Source organism: Phocoena sinus, chromosome 4, assembly GCF_008692025.1.
Source record: "Phocoena sinus isolate mPhoSin1 chromosome 4, mPhoSin1.pri, whole genome shotgun sequence".
NCBI classification, from domain to species: domain Eukaryota; kingdom Metazoa; phylum Chordata; class Mammalia; order Artiodactyla; family Phocoenidae; genus Phocoena; species Phocoena sinus.
In genome coordinates, this window is record NC_045766.1 from 73,587,889 (window position 1) to 73,606,845 (window position 18,957).

The following is an 18,957-nucleotide window of genomic DNA, read 5'->3' on the forward strand; positions in this document are numbered from 1 at the left end:
CCACTCTCTTATTCACCATGCTCCAGGTCCCAGGTCTCTCATCTCCCAAAATAAGTAAAGCTTGCTATTCCCTTAGCTTCCTCACGTTTCTTTATTCTCTCACTTTAAATGCCATCTCCTCATAGATGACTTTCCTCAACTGTTCTTTCTAAAGTAAGTTCTGTATTCCATCTTGCTTGTTTTCTATATCATCTCCTTTTATTTTCCTCATGGCCTTAATTACCTATATATCTGTATCTACTTTATTACTTTATTTACTTTCTTTGAGTAATACTTCTTTGCCTCTGCCATAGTGTTTCGCATATGTTGTACATTCAATTGTTAGAAACTATTATTTACAATTAGAAGGGACTTTAGAAATCACCTAAACACTCTTATTTTACAATTGCAGAAATCTAGGTCTAAGGAGGGTGAATGAGTTGTCTGAGGTTAAAAGGAATACTTTGATACTTTGATACCGAGAGCTCTAATTTCCAGGACAGTTTCTTTTTCATTTATAACACTGATTTGCCTTATGCCAATATCATGCTTTTTTTTTTTTTCGAAATAACTAAAATGAAGAAATGGTTTTGTAATTCCTTATAGAAATGATTATTTTTCTAAGCTTTCTTCCTAAAATGACTGAAATGGGCCCTCAAATGGACGGCCTGGCCCGGGTTAGGAAGGCCGGAAGTCACCCTCCAGTAGGGCACTAACTCCTTTGTTTCTCCCTCCTTGGTTGTCCCACCGCCTCCTCCCTCTGCTGCCCACCGCCTCCCTTTCTTCGGAGTCTGCCGCCCCAGTACAGCCATCGCCGAGGCTCCGCCCCCTTCAGGGCCCCGTGCCCTGCTCCAAGATGGCGCCAGGGGCTTCTGCTCTGGGGGAAGTGAGCTCACGCTACTCCGGAAGGGAAGTGGGGGGGAGAGAGCAGGCGGGCGGGTGACCTGACGGGGGGCTGTGGGTGGGGTGGTGGCTGCAGCTGTGGCTTTCACATTCGGGCTAGAGAGAGGGCAAGGGACTCGTCCCGCCCCTGGGAACCCAGTCGAGGGCCCAGGGCCGGGGGCGTTGGAGGAAGTCGCCCCGAGCAGCTCGCCTCTACCTGGAGGCTAGGCGACCCTGGGAGCCGGCGTCCCGCCCTCGGCGGCCTCCTTCTCCGACCCTCCTCCCGGGCTGCCCGCGGGCGTCTCCAGCTCTTTCTTGAGGGCTGCGGTGGGAACCGCCGAGCGGTCTGGACCGGACCCTCCCGCTGAGGACCGGCCGGAGGAGCAGAGGGAGCGCGGCGGGTCAGTCCGTCAGCGCAGAGGTCAGGCCGCGGGTACCCGTCCGTGGTCCGTCCTTCGCCCAGCACTTCTGGCTAGAGTCCGCGACCTCCCCACGCTGCTCCTGCTTCTCCTTTGAGCATGCCACCACATCCTCTGGCAGGGTGATTTTTTTTCTCCTTGCTTTTGCCCGGAAGGAGATATATATTGAAAGGACATCTGTCCTCATCGCTACCCCTCTCCTCTTAAAAGTTTTCCTTCAGGGGGAATGCTTGCATTCCTCCCCTGGACCATTTGATGATTACTACTCCAGCCGCCGTCTGGTTTAGCAACTGGAATCACCTTCAGATCAGATCTTAAATCTTATCACTTACAAAATTACAGAGTTGTTCTCTCCCGCCCAAGAAGGGCAAATGGACTTTGGAGTTAAGATGCAGGGGAGTGAACCAGTGTCAACAATGAAAGTCTCCGAGAGCGAAGGAAGGCTGGAGGGCCTGGCCACCGCGGCGACCCCGAACAAGAACAGCAGCAACAGCAGCTGTGGGGGTGGGAACAGCAGCAGCGGCAGCAGCCGAGGCGGCAGTGCCAAAGGCTGGCAGTACAGGTACGGCTCTTTCTCCACGGTGATAGCCTGAGGTCGGGGTGTGCTGGAGTCTGCATTCCTACAGTTGCTGAAGGATGACGTTTTTTCACTAACTTCAGAAGTAACTAATAACATTTCATTTGGACCTGTGGTCCCATTTTTATTAGCAAGATTTAATTCATTCATTTGTCCATTCATTCAACAGGTATTTATTGAAGGCCTTTTGGAGAACACATAAATGTATCCCTGAACTTCCTCCACGACTCTAGAGCTAATTTTTTCTCTGATTTGATTCTATACTCACTTTTGTTTTTCCTATATTGTAATTTGTTTACAATAAGTCTGCCTCCCTTGCTTGTTGAGGGTAGGGACTGTTGAACTCAGCTCTCTCCGGAGGCTAGCAAATGCTAGGTGCTCAAAACATGTTTATCCAGTGATGGATGGAATCATTCAGTCAGAAAAGATTCTCGCCCTCATGGTGTTTGCGATTTAGAAGGAGAGATGTACATAAATAATCTGAATACAGAGGCAAAAGTACAACTGCTAGTGCCTCCGAAACTCTAAACTAGTGAGATGTTTCAGTTTGACTCCATCAGGCCACTCACACCTCTCTGGCTTTGAGAGATTCTACGTTTATTAATTTTTATTGATATGAATGAAAAACTGAAGGAACAGGAAGTGAGTACTGGAGAAGCAATGGCAGTTTTATTTTTTGTTTTTGATATGTAAAGGATAGGTGGGTATAACCATCCAGAATCTTTTTTTCCAAATTGAGAAATATTTGACATGTAACACATTAGGTTCAGGTGTATAACATAAAGATTTGATATTTGTATGTATTGTGGAATGATCACCCCAATAGATCTAGTTAACATCTGTCACCACACAGAGTTAATTTTTTTTTAATGAGAATTAGCAACTTTCTTATTTTTAAAAAATATTTATTATTTATTATTTTATTTATTTTTGTCTGCGTCGGGTCTTAGTTGCAGCACGCGGGGCCTTCATTGAGGCGTGCGGGCTCTTCGTTGCAGCACCCAGGCTTCTCTCTAGTTGTGGTGTGTGGGGCTTCCTTTCTCTAGTTGTGGTGCACAGGCTCCAGGGTGCATGGGCTCTGTAGTTGTGTTGCGTGGGTTCCAGAGTGTGTGGGCTCTGTAGTTTGCAGCACGCAGGCTCTCTAGTTGAGGCACACCAGCTCAGTAGTTGTGGCATGTGGGCTTAGTTGCCCCACGGCATGTGGGATCTTAGTTCCCTGACCAGGAATCGAACCCGCGTCCCCTGCGTTGTAAGGTGGATTCTTTACCACTGGACCACCAGGAAGTCCCAGCAACTTTCAAATGTTTGATATAGTATACGGTATCTATATGGTATCTGTAGTCACCATGCTGTACATTACATTTCCAGGACTTATTTATTTTATAACTGGAAGTTTGTACCTTTTCATCACCTTCACCCATTTCACCCACCCCTCCCTCTGGCTACCCTCAATCTGTTCTCTATATTTATGAGTTTTGTTTTGTTTTTTAGATCCCATATGTAAGAGAGATAACACAGTATTTGTCTCTTCTCTGTGACTTATTTCACTTAGCATAATGCCCTCAAAGTTCATCCATGTTGGTGCACATGGCTAGATTTCCTTCTTTTTTTATGGCTGGATAATATTCCATTGTGTATATATACCACATTTTCTTTGTCCAATCATCCCTGTCCATCTGATGGACACTTAGGTTGCTTCCATGTTTTGGCTATTGTAAATAACACTGCAATGAACATGGGGGTCCAGATATCTTTTTGAGTTAGTGTTTTCCTTTCCTTCAGATAAATACCTGGAAGTGGAATTGCTGGATTATTCAGAATCTTAAGAATGAATGAAATTGGAATATCTCATGGTATTGGAACTATAGGAATGATTTCTTAAATTTTGGTTAACCGACTGCCTGTGTGCTTAGCTCTCGGTTCTTTTTAGCTTTTGTGCTGTTTGTAGTTGTGAAATTTGAAAGGGATTAAAGTCAAGATTTCATGAAGGATATACATTTATCACGAATAATATCCATATATGTGAAATATACAGGACTATATTAACACACAGAAACAAAGTGTAGAAGATTATAACTTTTTATTGATAAGTGATTATATGACAGGAAAGTATATTTAGTTACTGTGAGATGTCTAGGCTCACTTTTGGAATGCATGATGCTTTTCCTTTTGTGGTTTAAGACTAACCATATAAAATTATCAATAACTTAGCAGGGTTATTTTGATATGACTTAAGGAAGCAAGATAAAATAATATTTCATGTAGCCAGAGGTGAGTCTTCTGACCTCCTCAACTCTTTGAAACCCAGTCTTAATTGAATTAAAAAGTGAAACAGGTTTCTTAACACTGTCATAAAGCCATATACTTTACTCCTATACTTTGATTCAGGACCCTATTATCCCTTACTTAGGGTATTATTTACTGGTTATATAATTTTCAAACTAGAATCTGTTGGAAGCACAAATGAAAAAAGTTATCAGGGGAAGTGTAACAGGAAATGGCAACTGACAGCATAGGACAGTCAAAGATTTGAAAAGTTAACATGCAGACTAAGCTGTATTACTTCCTAGTAATATAATCATAGTTACAATGACCTTAAGTCATCCAGGAAAGCACAGTCTGTTTAAGCAAAGAACTGTAAGATACAGTGGTGAACAATTTCAAGGAAAATAGCTAAAAAATTTTTTTTTTTTTTTTTTTTTTAAACATCTTTATTGGGGTATAATTGCTTTACAATGGTGTGTTAGTTTCTGCTTTATAACAAAGTGAATCAGCTATACATATACATATGTTCCCATATGTCTTCCCTCTTGCGTCTCCCTCCCTCCCACTCTCCCCATCCCACCCTTCCAGGCTGTCACAAAGCACCGAGCTAATATCCCTGTGCCTTGCGGCTGCTTCCCCCCAGCTATCTACCTTACTACGTTTGTTAGTGTGTATATGTCCATGACTCTCTCTCGCCCTGTCAAAACTCACCCCTCCCCCTCCCCATACCCTCAAGTCCGTTCTCCAGTAGGTCTGCGTCTTTATTCCTATCTTACCCCTAGGTTCTTCATGACATTTTTTTCCCTTAAATTCCATATATATGTGTTAGCATACGGTATTTGTCTTTTTCTTTCTGACTTACTTCACTCTGTATGACAGACTCTAGCTCTATCCATCTCATTACAAATAGCTCAATTTCATTTCTTTTTAAGGCTGAGTAATATTCCATTGTGTATATGTGCCACATCTTCTTTATCCATTCATTCGATGATGGGCGCTTAGGTTGTTTCCATGTCCTGGCTATTGTAAATAGAGCTGCAATGAACATTTTGGTACATGACTCTGTTTGAATTTTGGTTTTCTCAGGGTATATGCCAAGTAGTGGGATTGCTGGGTCATATGGTAATTCTATTTGTAGTTTTTTAAGGAACCTCCATACTGTTCTCCACAGTGGCTGAACCAATTCACATTCCCACCAGCAGTGCAAGAGTGTCCCCTTTTCTCCACACCCTCTCCAGCATTTATTGTTTCTAGATTTTTTGATGATGGCCATTCTGACTGGTGTGAGATGATATCTCATTGTAGTTTTGATTTGCATTTCTCTAATGATTAATGATGTTGAGCATTCTTTCATGTGTTTGTTGGCATTCTGTATATCTTCTTTGGAGAAATGTCTATTTAGGTCTTCTGCCCATTTTTGGATGGGGTTGTTTGTTTTTTCGTTATTGAGCTGCATGAGCTGCTTGTAAATTTTGGAGATTAATCCTTTGTCAGTTGCTTCATTTGCAAATGTTTTCTCCCATTCTGAGGGTTGTCTTTTGGTCTTGGTTATGGTTTCCTTTGCTGTGCAAAAGCTTTGAAGTTTCATTAGGTCCCATTTGTTTATTTTTGTTTTTATTTCCATTACTCTAGGAGGTGGGTCAGAAAGGATCTTGCTGTGATTTATGTCATAGAGTGTTCTTCCTATGTTTTCTTCTAAGAGTTTGATAGTTTCTGGCCTTACATTTAGGTCTTTAATCCATTTTGAGCTTATTTTTGTGTATGGTGTTAGGGAGTGATCTAATCTCATACTTTTACATGTACCTGTCCAGTTTTCCCAGCACCATTTATTGAAGAGGCTGTCCTTTCTCCACTGTACATTCCTGCCTCCTTTATCAAAGATAAGGTGTCCATATGTGCGTGGGTTTATCTCTGGGCTTTCTATCCTGTTCCACTGATCTATCTTTCTGTTTTTGTGCCAGTACCATACTGTCTTGATTACTGTTGCTTTGTAATATAGTCTGAAGTCAGGGAGCCTGATTCCTCCAGCTCCTTTTTTCGTTCTCAAGATTGCTTTGGCTATTCGGGGTCTTTTGTGTTTCCATACAAATTGCGAAATTTTTTGTTCTAGTTCTGTGAAAAATGCCAGTGGTAGTTTGATAGGGATTGCATTGAATCTGTAGATTGCTTTGGGTAGTAGAGTCATTTTCACAATGTTGATTCTTCCCATCCAAGAACATGGTATATCTCTCCATCTATTTGTATCATCTTTAATTTCTTTCATCAGTGTCTTATAATTTTCTGCATACAGGTCTTTCGTATCCTTAGGTAGGTTTATTCCTAGATATTTTATTCTTTTTGTTGCAATGGTAAATGGGAGTGTTTTCTTGATTTCACTTTCAGATTTTTCATCATTAGTATATAGGAATGCCAGAGATTTCTGTGCATTAATTTTGTATCCTGCTACTTTACCAAATTCATTGATTAGCTCTAGTAGTTTTCTGGTAGCATCTTTAGGATTCTCTATGTATAGTATCATGTCATCTGCAAACAGTGACAGCTTTACTTCTTCTTTTCCGATTTGGATTCCTTTTATTTCCTTTTCTTCTCTGATTGCTGTGGCTAAAACTTCCAAAACTATGTTGAATAAGAGTGGTGAGAGTGGGCAACCTTGTCTTGTTCCTGATTTTAGTGGAAATGCTTTCAGTTTTTCACCATTGAGGATGATGTTTGCTGTGGGCTTGTCATATATGGCTTTTATTATGTTTAGGAAAGTTCCCTCTATGCCTACTTTCTGGAGGGTTTTTATCATAAATGGGTGTTGAATTTTGTCGAAAGCTTTCTCTGCATCTATTGAGATGATCATATGGTTTTTCTCCTTCAATTTGTTAATATAGTTTATCACATTGATAGATTTGCGTATATTGAAGAATCCTTGCATTCCTGGAATAAACCCCACTTGATCATGGTGTATGATCCTTTTAATGTGCTGTTGGATTCTGTTTGCTAGTATTTTGTTGAGGATTTTTGCATCTATGTTCATCAGTGATATTGGCCTGTAGTTTTCTTTCTTTGTGACATCCTTGTCTGGTTTTGGTATCAAGGTGATGGTGGCTTCGTAGAAGGAACTTGGGAGTGTTCCTCCCTCTGCTATATTTTGGAAGAGTTTGAGAAGGATAGGTGTTAGCTCTTCTCTAAACGTTTGATAGAATTCACCTGTGAAGCCATCTGGTCCTGGGCTTTTGTTTGTTGGAAGGTTTTTAATCACAGTTTCAATTTCAGTGCTTGTGATTGGTCTGTTCATATTTTCTATTTCTTCCTGATTCAGTCTTGGCAGGTTGTGCATTTCTAAGAATTTGTCCATTTCTTCCAGATTGTCCATTTTATTGGCATAGAGTTGCTTGTAGTAATCTCTCATGATTTTTTTTATTTCTGCAGTGTCAGTTGTTACTTCTCCTTTTTCATTTCTAATTCTATTGATTTGAGTCTTCTCCCTTTTTTTCTTGATGAGTCTGGCTAGTGGTTTATCTATTTTGTTTATCCTCTCAAAGAACCAGCTTTTAGTTTTATTGATCTTTGCTATTGTTTCCTTCATTTCTTTTTCATTTATTTCTGATCTGATTTTTATGATTTCTTTCCTTCTGCTAGCTTTGGGGTTTTTTTGTTCTTCTTTCTCTAATTGCTTGAGGTGCAAGGTTAGGTTGTTTATTCGAGATGTTTCCTGCTTCTTAAGGTGGGCTTGTATTGCTATAAACTTCCCCCTTAGAACTGCTTTTGCTGCATCCCATAGGTTTTGGGTCGTTGTGTCTCCATTGTCATTTGTTTCTAGGTATTTTTTTATTTCCTCTTTGATTTCTTCAGTGATCACTTCATTATTAAGTAGTGTATTGTTTAGCCTCCATGTGTTTGTATTTTTTACAGATCTTTTCCTGTAATTGATATCTAGTCTCATGGCGTTGTGGTCAGAAAAGATACTTGATACAATTTCAGTTTTCTTAAATTTACCAAGGCTTGATTTGTGACCCAAGATATGATCTATCCTGGAGAATGTTCCATGAGCACTTGAGAAAAATGTGTATTCTGTTGTTTTTGGATGGAGTGTCCTATAAATATCAATTAAGTCCATCTTGTTTAATGTATCATTTAAAGCTTGTGTTTCCTTATTTATTTTCATTTTGGATGATCTGTCCATGGGTGAAAGTGGGGTGTTAAAGTCCCCTACTATGAATGTGTTACTGTTGATCTCCCCTTTTATGGTTGTTAGTATTTGCCTTATGTATTGAGGTGCTCCTATGTTGGGTGCATAAATATTTACAATTGTTATATCTTCTTCTTGGATCGATCCCTTGATCATTATGTAGTGTCCTTCTTTGTCCCTTTTAATAGTCCTTATTTTAAAGTCTATTTTGTCTGATATGAGAATTGCTACTCCAGCTTTCTTTTGGTTTCCATTTGCATGGAATATCTTTTTCCATCCCCTTACTTTCAGTCTGTATGTGTCTCTAGTTCTGAAGTGGGTCTCTTGTAGACAGCATATATAAGGGTCTTGTTTTTGTATCCATTCAGCCAATCTGTGTCTTTTGGTGGGAGCATTTAGTCCATTTACATTTAAGGTAATTATTGATATGTATGTTCCTATTTCCATTTTATATATTGTTTTGGGTTCGCTACTATAGGTCATTTCCTTCTCTTGTGTTTCGTGTCTAGAGAAGTTCCTTTAGCATTTGTTGTAAAGCTGGTTTGGTGGTGCTGAACTCTCTCAGCTTTTGCTTGTCTGTAAAGGTTTTAATTTCTCCATCAAATGTGAATGAGATCCTTGCTGGGTAGAGTAGTCTTGGTTTCAGGCTATTCTCCTTCATCACTTTCAGTATGTCCTGCCACTCCCTTCTGGCTTGTAGGGTTTCTGCTGAGAGATCAGCTGTTAACCTTATGGGGATTCCCTTGTGTGTTATTTGTTGTTTTTCCCTTGCTGCTTTTAATATGCTTTCTTTGTATTTAATTTTTGACAGTTTGATTAATATGTGTCTTGGCGTGTTTCTCCTTGTATTTATCCTGTATGGGACCCTCTGTGCTTCCTGGACTTGATTAACTATTTCCTTTCCCATATTAGGGAAGTTTTCAACTATAATCTCTTCAAATATTTTCTCAGTCCCTTTCTTTTTTTCTTCTTCTTCTGGAACCCCTATAATTCGAATGTTGGTGCGTTTCATGTTGTCCCAGAGCTCTCTGAGACTGTTCTCAGTTCTTTTCATTCTTTTTTCTTTATTCTGCTCTGCAGTAGTTATTTCCACTACTTTATCTTCCAGGTCACTTATCCGTTCTTCTGCCTTAGTTATTCTGCTATTGATCCTATCTAGAGTGATTTTAATTTCATTTATTGCATTGTTCATCGTTGCTTGTTTCATCTTTAGTTCTTGTAGGTCCTTGTTAACTGTTTCTTGCATTTTGTCCATTCTACTTCCAAGATTTCGGATCATCCTTACTATCATTATTCTGAATTCTTTTTCAGGTAGATTGCCTATTTCCTCTTCATTTGTTAGGTCTGGTGGGTTTTTATCTTGCTCCTTCATCTGCTGTGTGTTTTTCTGTCTTCTCATTTTGCTTATCTTACTGTGTTTGGGGTCTCCTTTTTGCAGGCTGCAGGTTCGTAGTTCCCGTTGTTTTTGATGTCTGTCTCCAGTGGCTAAGGTTGTTTCAGTGGGTTGTGTAGGCTTCCTGGTGGAGGGGACTAGTGCCTGTGTTGTGCTGGATGAGGCTGGATCTTGTCTCTCTAGTGGGCAGGTTCACGTCTGGTGGTGTGTTTTGGGGTGTCTGTGGCCTTATTATGATTTTAGGCAGCCTCTCTGCTAATGGGTGGGGTTGTGTTCCTGTTTTGCTAGTTGTTTGGCATAGGTTGTCCAGCACTGTGGCTTGCTGGTCGTTGAGTGAAGCTGGGTGCTGGTGTTAAGATGGAGGTCTCTGGGATATTTCCACCGTTTAATATTATGTGGAGCTGGGAGGTCTCTTGTTGACCAGTGTCCTGAAGTTGGCTCTCCTACCTCAGAGGCAGAGCCCTGACTCCTGGCTGGAGCACCAAGAGCCTTTCATCCACACAGCTCAGAATAAAAGGGAGAAAAAGTAGGGAGAATTAGTAGAAGTATGAGTAAAGAAAGAGGGAAAGGAGGAAAGGAAGGAAGGAAGAAAGAAGCAAAGAAGGAAAGAAAGGAGGGAGGGAGGGAGGGAGGAAGGAAGGAAGGAGGGAAAGAAGGAAAAAAAGACAGAAAGAAAGATGATACAGTAAAAATAAAATAAAGTATAATATAGTTATTGAATTAAAAAATATTTAGAAAAAAAAAAGGGACGGATAGAACCTTAGGACAAATGTTGGAAGCAAAGCTATACAGAGAAAATCTTACACAGAAGCATACACATACACCTTCACAAAAAGAGGTAAAGGGGGAAAAATCATAAATCCTGCTCCCTGAGACCACCTCCTCAATTTGGGGTGATTCGTTGTCTAAAGGAGGGAGGGAAGGAAGGAAAGAAAGAAAGAACGAAGGTAAAGTATAATAAAGTTATTACAATTAAACTTAATTATTAAGAAAAAGAATTTTAAAAAAAAAGTCATGGACGGATAGAGCCCTAGGACAAATGGTGGAAGCTAGAGTATACAGACTAGATGTCACACAGAAGCATACACGTACACATTCACAAAAAGAGGAAAAGGGAAAAAAATCATAGATCTCGCTCCTAAATTCCACCTCTTCAATTTGGGATCATTCCTTGTCTATTCAGGTATTCCACAGATGCAGGGTATATCAAGTTGATTGTTGAGCTTTAATCCGCTGCTTCTGTGGCTGCTGGGAGAGATTTCCCTTTCTCTTCTTTGTTCTCACAGCTCACAGGAGCTCAGCTTTGGATTTGGCCCTGCCTCTGCGTGTAGGTCGCTGGAGGGCGTCTGTTTTTTCGCTCAGACAGGACGGGGTTAAAGGAGCCGCTGATTCGGGGCCTCCGGCTCACTCAGGCCGGGGGTTGGGGGATGGGGGAAGGAGGGGCACTGCGTGCGGGGCCGGCCTGCGGCGGCAGAGGCAGCGTGACGTTGCGGCAGAGGCCGGCGTGACGTTGCACCAGCCTGAGGCCCGCCGTGCGTTGTCCCGGGGAAGTTGTCCCTGGATCCCGGGAACCTGGCAGTGGCGGGCTGCACAGACTCCGCGGAAGAGGGGTGTGGAGAGTGACCTGTGCTCGCACACAGGCCCCTTGGTGGCGGCAGCAGCAGCCTTAGCGTCTCCCGCCCGTCTCTGGGGTCCGCGGTTTTAGCCGCGGCTCGCGCCCGTCTCTGGGGTTTGCGCTTTCAGCCGCGGCTCGCGCCCGTCTCGGGGGCTCGCGCCCTCAGCCGCGGCTCGCGCCCGTCTCTGGGGTTCGCGCTTTTAGCCGCGGCTCGCGCCCGTCTCTGGAGTTCCTTTAAGCAGCGCTCTTAAACCCCTCTCCTCGCGCACCAGGAAACAAAGAGGGAAGAAAAAGTCTCTTGCCTCTTCGGCAGGTGCAGGCTTTTCCCCGAACTCCCTCCCGGCTAGTCGTGGTGCACTAACCCCTTCAGGCTATGTTCAAGCCGCCAACCCCAGTCCTCTCCCTGAGCTCCGTCCAAAACCAAAACCCGAGCCTCAGCTCGCAGCCCCGCCCGCCCCGGTGGGTGAGCAGCAAGCCTCTCGGGTTGGTGAGTGCTGGTCGGCACCGATCGTCTGTGCAGGAATCTCCCCGCTTTGCCCTCCGCACCCGTCGCTGTGCACTACTCCGCGGTCCCGAAACTCCCCCCTCTGCCTCCCGCAGTCTCCGCCCGCGGAGGGGCTTCCTCGTGTGTGGAAACTTTTCCTCCTTCACAGCTCCCTCCCACTGGTGCAGGTGCCGTCCTTATTCTTTTGTCTCTGTTTTTTCTTTTGCCCTACCCAGTTACGTGGGGAGTTTCTTGCCTTTTGGGAGGTCTGAGGTCTTCTGCCAGCCTTCAGTAGGAGTTCTGTAGGAGTTGTTCCACGTGTGGATGTATTTCAGGTGTATCCGTGGGGAGGAAGGCGATCTCCGCGTCTTACTCTTCCGCCATCTTCAAGGTCCCCCCCGGGATCTTTGTTGAAGCGTGTGGGATCTTCAGTTGCGGCATGTGAACTCTTACTGCGGCATGTGCGATCTAGTTCCCTGACCAGGTATCAAACCTGGGCCCCCTGCTTTGGGAGCACGGAGTCTTAGCCACTGGACCACCAGGGAAGTCCCTAATCACAACCATTTAAAAAAAAATGTGTGTGTGTGTGCTCGTGTGTGCACGTGCACACTTGTAGGTACATAGAATACCTCTGAAGAGATACATAAAAAGTTGAGAGAAGTGCTTGTCTCTGAGGAGGGGAACTGGTGGCTGGAAGACAAGGTTAGATAAGAAACTTGACTGTAGGGACTTCCCTGGCAACTAAGCCCGTGCACCACAATTACTGAAGCCCGCGTGCCTAGAGCCTGCGAGCCACAACCACTGAGCCCGCATGCCACAACTGCTGAAGCCTGTGCACCTAGAGCCTGTGCTCTGCAACAAGAGAAGCCACCACAGTGAGAAGCCTGCGCACCACAACGAAGAGTAGCCTCCGCTCGCTGCAACGAGAGAAAATCCACGCACAGCAACACAGACCCAATGCAGCCAAAATAAATAAATAAATTTATTGAAAAAAAAAGGAAAGAAACTTTTCAGTATATGTATGTAATACTCATTAGGAGACAGTTCTTAATGGGTCTTTCATGTTTCTGCCTGTGTTGTTAGCAGAGGTACTGACTCTCCTTTGTTCTTTACTGTTTTTTCCAAAATATTTGTATAGCAAACAGTCTTGAAGGTTAGAGAGAGTATTTCCCTCCTGAGCAAAAGTCAGGTTTGTTTACTGTCCAATATAATAAACATAATGTCTCCTTGCCATGGAGGTCAGGTAGACTTGCTGTCCTTAAAAGATTTGGGTTCCCTACACTCAGGGTTCCTTTTCTGTACCGCAACCTACCACATGTGCAGGCATCTCCTGCCCTCTCTGCATTGCCCTGTGTGGTTGAGCTTATGATCTGTCTGCTGATATTGCTGTGACTACTGAAGTCTTTTGTCTCTGACTTACGAGTTTCATGTATCCTGCCAGCATCCGTGAAGCTGGCAAGCTAACTTGTTAGCTTACAAATAGGGTGACATCTCAGACCCTTCATAGTTCTTGACAAAATACTTACTGGAAAAATACAATAATTATTTTTTTAAATAAAGAAGTGGGAGACTCAGGGCTTTTTAGGTCCCATCATTCTGACTTGAAAATGTCAGGCTGACAAGGTAAGAGAGATCTAAAGAACTGATCTAGAAAATGAGCCCTTTCCCCACAGAGGAATCGACTCCCTGGAGTGGGAGAAAACCAATACTTGCTGAGCATTTACCATGTTGAAAGGTACTTCAAATATATTTGGGTTGAAATACATTATCTCTTCCTATTTCCTCATTATAAATCTGAAGTTAGATGTTCTTATCCGCATTTACAGATAAGGACACATAGGACCGGATGTGTTACTTGCGTAAAGTCACACTGGGATTCAAACCTGTGTGTGTGTTAAGCTCATGCTTTTCCCATTATAATAAACCACTTCCTAACTTTCTGGAAACATTAGAATTGACTTTCTGCTTTTCCATGTAGAAGTTTCTTCTGTCCCATCTTCAAATGGCCAGTTATCTGCATGAGGGATTTCTCAAATTTAGTTGTCTGTAACAATCAGATTATATATTGGACTTCTTCTGTTTTTGGTCTGTATAGGCAACCATTTTACAGCTGTGCTTCTCGAACTTTCTTCATGAAATCTCTCTTAACTGCATAAGACAGTAGGTACCCCCAGTGGATGCAGTTTGTGATTTAAAGCAGCCCGTGGCTGATATCACTTTCTTGGGAGTTATCTGTAGTATCTTCAAAATTCATGAGGATTTTATATTCTACTCTGTAATATATTTGTTATTGGGTTTTTCAGAGGTCTATAAATAATATCATGAGTTCAGGACCAGTTGAGAAAGAGAACATTAGGGATCAGACAGGATGCAATCAAATTGTCAGGTTATTTTTTTATTGTGGTAAAATATACATATCATAAAATTTACTATTTTAACCCTTTATAACTATACAGTTCAGTGGCATTAAATATATTCACATTGTTATGCAACTGTCACCACTATTCATTCCAGAATTTTTTATCATCCCAAACTAAAACTCTGTACCTATTAACTAATAACTCCTCATCCACCCCACCCCACCCCCCAGCCCCCCGGCAACCACTGTTTGGCCTTCTGTCTCTGATTTTGACAAATCTAAGTACCTCATATAAGTGGGATTTGTCTTTCTCTTTCTGATTTACTTCACTTAGTATGATAACCTCTAGGTCCATCCATGTTGCTGCAAATGGCATTATTTCACTCTTTTTAATGACTGAGTAATATTCCATTGTGTGTGTATTTGTGTGTGTGTGTGTGTGTGTGTGTGTATCACATCTTCTTTACCCATTCATCTGTTGATGGACATTTAGGTTTTTTCCATGTCTTGGCTATCGTAAATATTGCTGCTATGAACATAAGGGGTGCATGTATCTTTTCGAATTGTAGTTTTCTCTGGATATATGCCCAGGAGTGGGATTGCTGGATCATATGACAACTCTATTTTTAGTTTTTTGAGGAACCACTGTACTATTTTCCATAGTGGCAGCACCAATTTACATTCCCACTAACAGTGTAAAAGGGTTCCCTTTTCTCCACACCCTCTTCAGTATTTATTATTTGTAGACTTTTTGCTGATGTCCGTTCTGACTGGTATGAAGTGGTGTTTTGATTTGCATTTCTCTAATAATTAGCAATAATGAGCATCTTTTCATGTGCTTATTGGCCATCTGTATGTTTTCTTTGGAGAAATGTCTTTTTAGGTCTTCTGCCCATTTTTTGATTGGGTTGTTTGTTTCTTTGTTATTGAATTGTAGGAGCTGTTTGTATATTTTGGAAATTAAGCCCTCGTCATTTGTGTCATTTGCAAATATTTTCTCCCAGTCCGTAGGTTGTCTACTAGTCAAGAACTGTCCTCCAAAAAGGCTTAGTTTTGGTTCATTACCTTGTAACATAAATAGCATGAAGGGAGGGAGCAGTCTGCTTATGGTTTCCTTTGCTGTGCAAAAGCTTGTAAGTTTGATTAGGTCCCATTTGTTTGTTTTTGCTTTTATTTCTATTGCCTTAGGAGACTGACCTAAGGAAACATTGGTATAATTTATATCAGAATGTTTAGCCTATGTTCTCTTCTAGGAGTTTTATGGTGTCTTGTGTTATATTTAAGTCTTTAAGCCATTTTGAGTTTATTTGTGTGTATGGTGTGAGGGTGTGTTCTAGCTTCATTGATTTACATGGGACTATCCAGTGTTGTTTCTACCTTTTGGCTGTTGTGAATAATATTTCTGTGAACATTTTTGTCTGTTGGAGTTCTTGCTTTCATTCTTTTGTGTATATACCCAGAATTGGAATTGCTGGATCATATAGTAGTTCTATGTTTAACTTTTTGAGGAACCATTATGCAGTTCTCCACAGTGGCTGCACCATTTTACAGTTGCACCAGCAATGCACAAGAGTTCTAATTTCTCTACATCTTTACCAACACTTGTTATTTTCTGTTTTGTTTGGTTTGGTTTGGGTTTGGTTTTGATAATAGCCATACTAATGGGTGTGAAGAAATTGTTTTATTACTGGAAAAACTCACTGAAGAAAGTGCCTTTAACATGGGTTAAATAGGTTAGCTAATATTTCACCCTGTAATTAGTCATGCCTATCTACCTCGTCACAAGCAGCTTGGAATACTCAGGTCTTATTTCCATCAGAGCAGATGAAAATATCTTCTCTGGGTAGGCAGGCAGATACAAAGAAGAGAGCCTAGGACGGGCTGAGCCATTCATTCATACCCAGCTGTGGAAAGAGTGAGGGGAAGGCTGGGGAGAGAAGGATAGGATCTCTCTGGAGAAGTCCTCCTCATGGAAATATGTGAGGAGGGAGCAAGTTTCTTAACATTTATGTGAGTTTTGACATTAAAAAGGCTTTAACTTCTTATAGTCAAGTAAATTTGCTTTAGAAAGATAGTCTAGTTTTACCCTGTTCTCCTAGCCACCTAGCCCAGTTTTGGATATGTGTGACCTAATTTGAGAAGTAAGGGTTTTTAGGAAACACAGTTCTACATCCCAAAAGAGCAATGCTCATATAGTCACATGGGAAAGTTTTTAAAAATTTAATCCATACCTATTAATAAGTATAAATAGCTCTGTGCCTGGACTGTCCCACCTAGTCAATGTAATTGAACATTTAAAAAATGTTTTGTTTGATTATAAAAATAATATATTAAAATTGGAAAATGTGAAACAGTAAAGGGAGCAAATTAAATCATTCATAATTCTTCCATCCAGTGATAACCACAGTTAACTGTTTTGTGTACTTTTGTTCTGTGCATATATTTTACACACTATATAAAATTCTGTAACCTGTACTTTTAGTGCTATTAATAAGCGTTTCCCCATGTTGTTAGAAACTCATAAACATTTTAATTGGTGAATACTATTCTATCATATTTCTTAATCATTTTCTTAATGCCATTCATCTAGCTTATTTGTTTTTCTTCCTTTCCTCTCCATTCATTTCCTTGTCTCTCCACTTAATTTTTTTTACTATTATAAATAGTGCTACATTGGACATGTTTGCATATTATGTTTGTCTACATTTCTAATCGTCTGTCTGGATACCTAGAAGTGAAGTTCTTGGACCAAAGAGCATTAACATTTTTAAGACTCTTAGCAGAAGAGAGGGAGTCTCCCTTGACTTGTATACTTTTTGGTATAGATTAAGACACAGTTGAAATTAGAATTAGTTTTAGCTGGGATTTATTTGAGTATACAGGCTGTGAATTGAGTTGTTGCTGTTTTTTGTTGTTTTGGGTTTTTTTGCAGGCTACTCAGTTGTCTTGTGGTCTTATAGAAAAATTCTGCTTCTGTCTTCCCATTGCCTAATTCATTCAGTGGAGATGTATTGAGCACCTGTTTATATCCCAGGCTATACACTAGGTGCTGCGTGGACTGCTAGGATGAGTAAGAAGCAGTCTCTGCTCTGTGGAATATCTTTTTACAGCGCCAGGAGGTACATGTGTTGCAGTCATTCCCATCTGTTGTCAGTTGCTTTTTCCTCAGCTAAGCAGACTGCTCCCTCCCTTCATGCTATTTATGTTACAAGGTAATGAACCAAAACTAAGCCTTTTTGGAGGATAGTTCTTGACTAGTAGAAAGTAGGAATTTTAAACTGTGGCTTGACTGGCACCTCCTTTACTACAGCTTGCATAAATTTCTGCCTGTAATTAAATGCCTTAAGGTATCCATCTCTAATTCCTCTACCTGGGCTCTGGAGCCCACCTCTCCCCCATTTCCCTCTATCACTCTCCTGAGTTGTGGTGAGCCTTTTTCTTGTTACTATATCCTGCCTGTCAGGCACTTACAGCTACCGTTGCCTTAAGCCCATAATATCACCTTAACCACTTCTCTTTCTCCCAGTCTCTCTTCAGTTATTGCCATCTGGCTCTGCCTTCATCATTAAATTGGAACTGTTATCTCTTGGTTGTTAAATCTTTTTTTTTTTTTTTTTTTGCTGTGCCTCACGGCTTGTGGGGTCCTAGGGGCCACAGCAGTGAAAGCACCGAGTCCCAACCTCTGGACTGCCAGGGGATTCCCTTGGTTGTTAACTCTAATAGAAACTTCTCAGTCTTCATCTTTCTTCACCCCTCAATAGTATTAAACATTCTTGACCAAAAACTTACTTGAAATATTCCTGATTTTCTTCCTACTACTTATCTACTTATCTCCTCTCTGTACTCCTCTTGCCTTTAAAACTTTTCCTTAGGGTTCTCTCTTAGACTCTGTCCCTTCTCTTGTCATTTTATAATATTTCCTAGGTGATTTTCTTTAGTCTCATCGTTTCAAATACCAGTTACATGCTTATATGCTGATCACTACCAAAATCTGTATGTTCAGTCCAAATTGTGCTACCGTATTGCATATCTCCCTGTGTTATGTCCCACAGGTCCCTTAAATTCAGCATGTTAAATTGGAACAAATCCAAAACTTCCTTTATGATCCCCATAAAGGCGTTCATTCGTATCTACACAGTTGTGCCAGCTGGAAATCTGGGTGTTCCCCTTGTCCCTTCTCTCTCACTCTCATTCTCATTCCACATCTGATAAGTCAAGTCCCCGTCCATCGTTTCAACCTAATCACTATTGAATCCTGTGTCTTTGTTTAACGAATCCTGTGTCTTTAACACAGGATTCTACCCTTTCTACAAATGAAAAACTACCCTTTTCATTTGTATGACAGCTAAGAGCAGAGAGTCCCAGTGGGTCATTGTCTTTTTCTTCAAGGAGGTACATTTGTCTTATATTAGGTAATGGATTTGGGATGGAGAGGAATCGCCTTTTTTACTTCCCCATCCTTTTCCGTGGATTTTCAGAGTGCTTTGCATTTAGAAGGTACTGAGCAATAGTGTTGAACTGAAATAAAAGGATGTGAAACTGTTTTAAAAAGTGGCTTAATTTTATTTTATTTTTTCATTTTAAAACTATGTTTAATTTTCACATATTTAATTTTATATGTTATTTAATTTTGTTTTTATTAAAATACAAATAAATGCTTAACATTTAAAAATAAATGAAGAAAGAAAATCAGTGAAGAATAGAGCAGTCTCTGTGGCTTCCAAGGTTCTTGCCGTTTCTCTACATATAATATTGATCGGAACCTCTGTTCTCAAAATACAGGGTTTAGTCTACCGGGGTCTAACCA

At 41.2% G+C, this 18,957-nt stretch overlaps 1 protein-coding gene across 1 annotated transcript in view; it reads left to right on the forward strand.

The window, feature by feature from the left end:
• Nucleotides 1–894: 894 nt before the first annotated feature.
• OSBPL11 (oxysterol binding protein like 11) overlaps nucleotides 895–18,957 on the forward strand; it is a 96,761-nt gene continuing 78,698 nt past the window's right edge. The window contains exon 1 of the mRNA XM_032631164.1: nucleotides 895–1,842. Coding sequence (XP_032487055.1) covers nucleotides 1,652–1,842 — 191 coding nt within the window. The 5' untranslated portion in view covers nucleotides 895–1,651. The remainder of the gene's footprint in view (nucleotides 1,843–18,957) is intronic.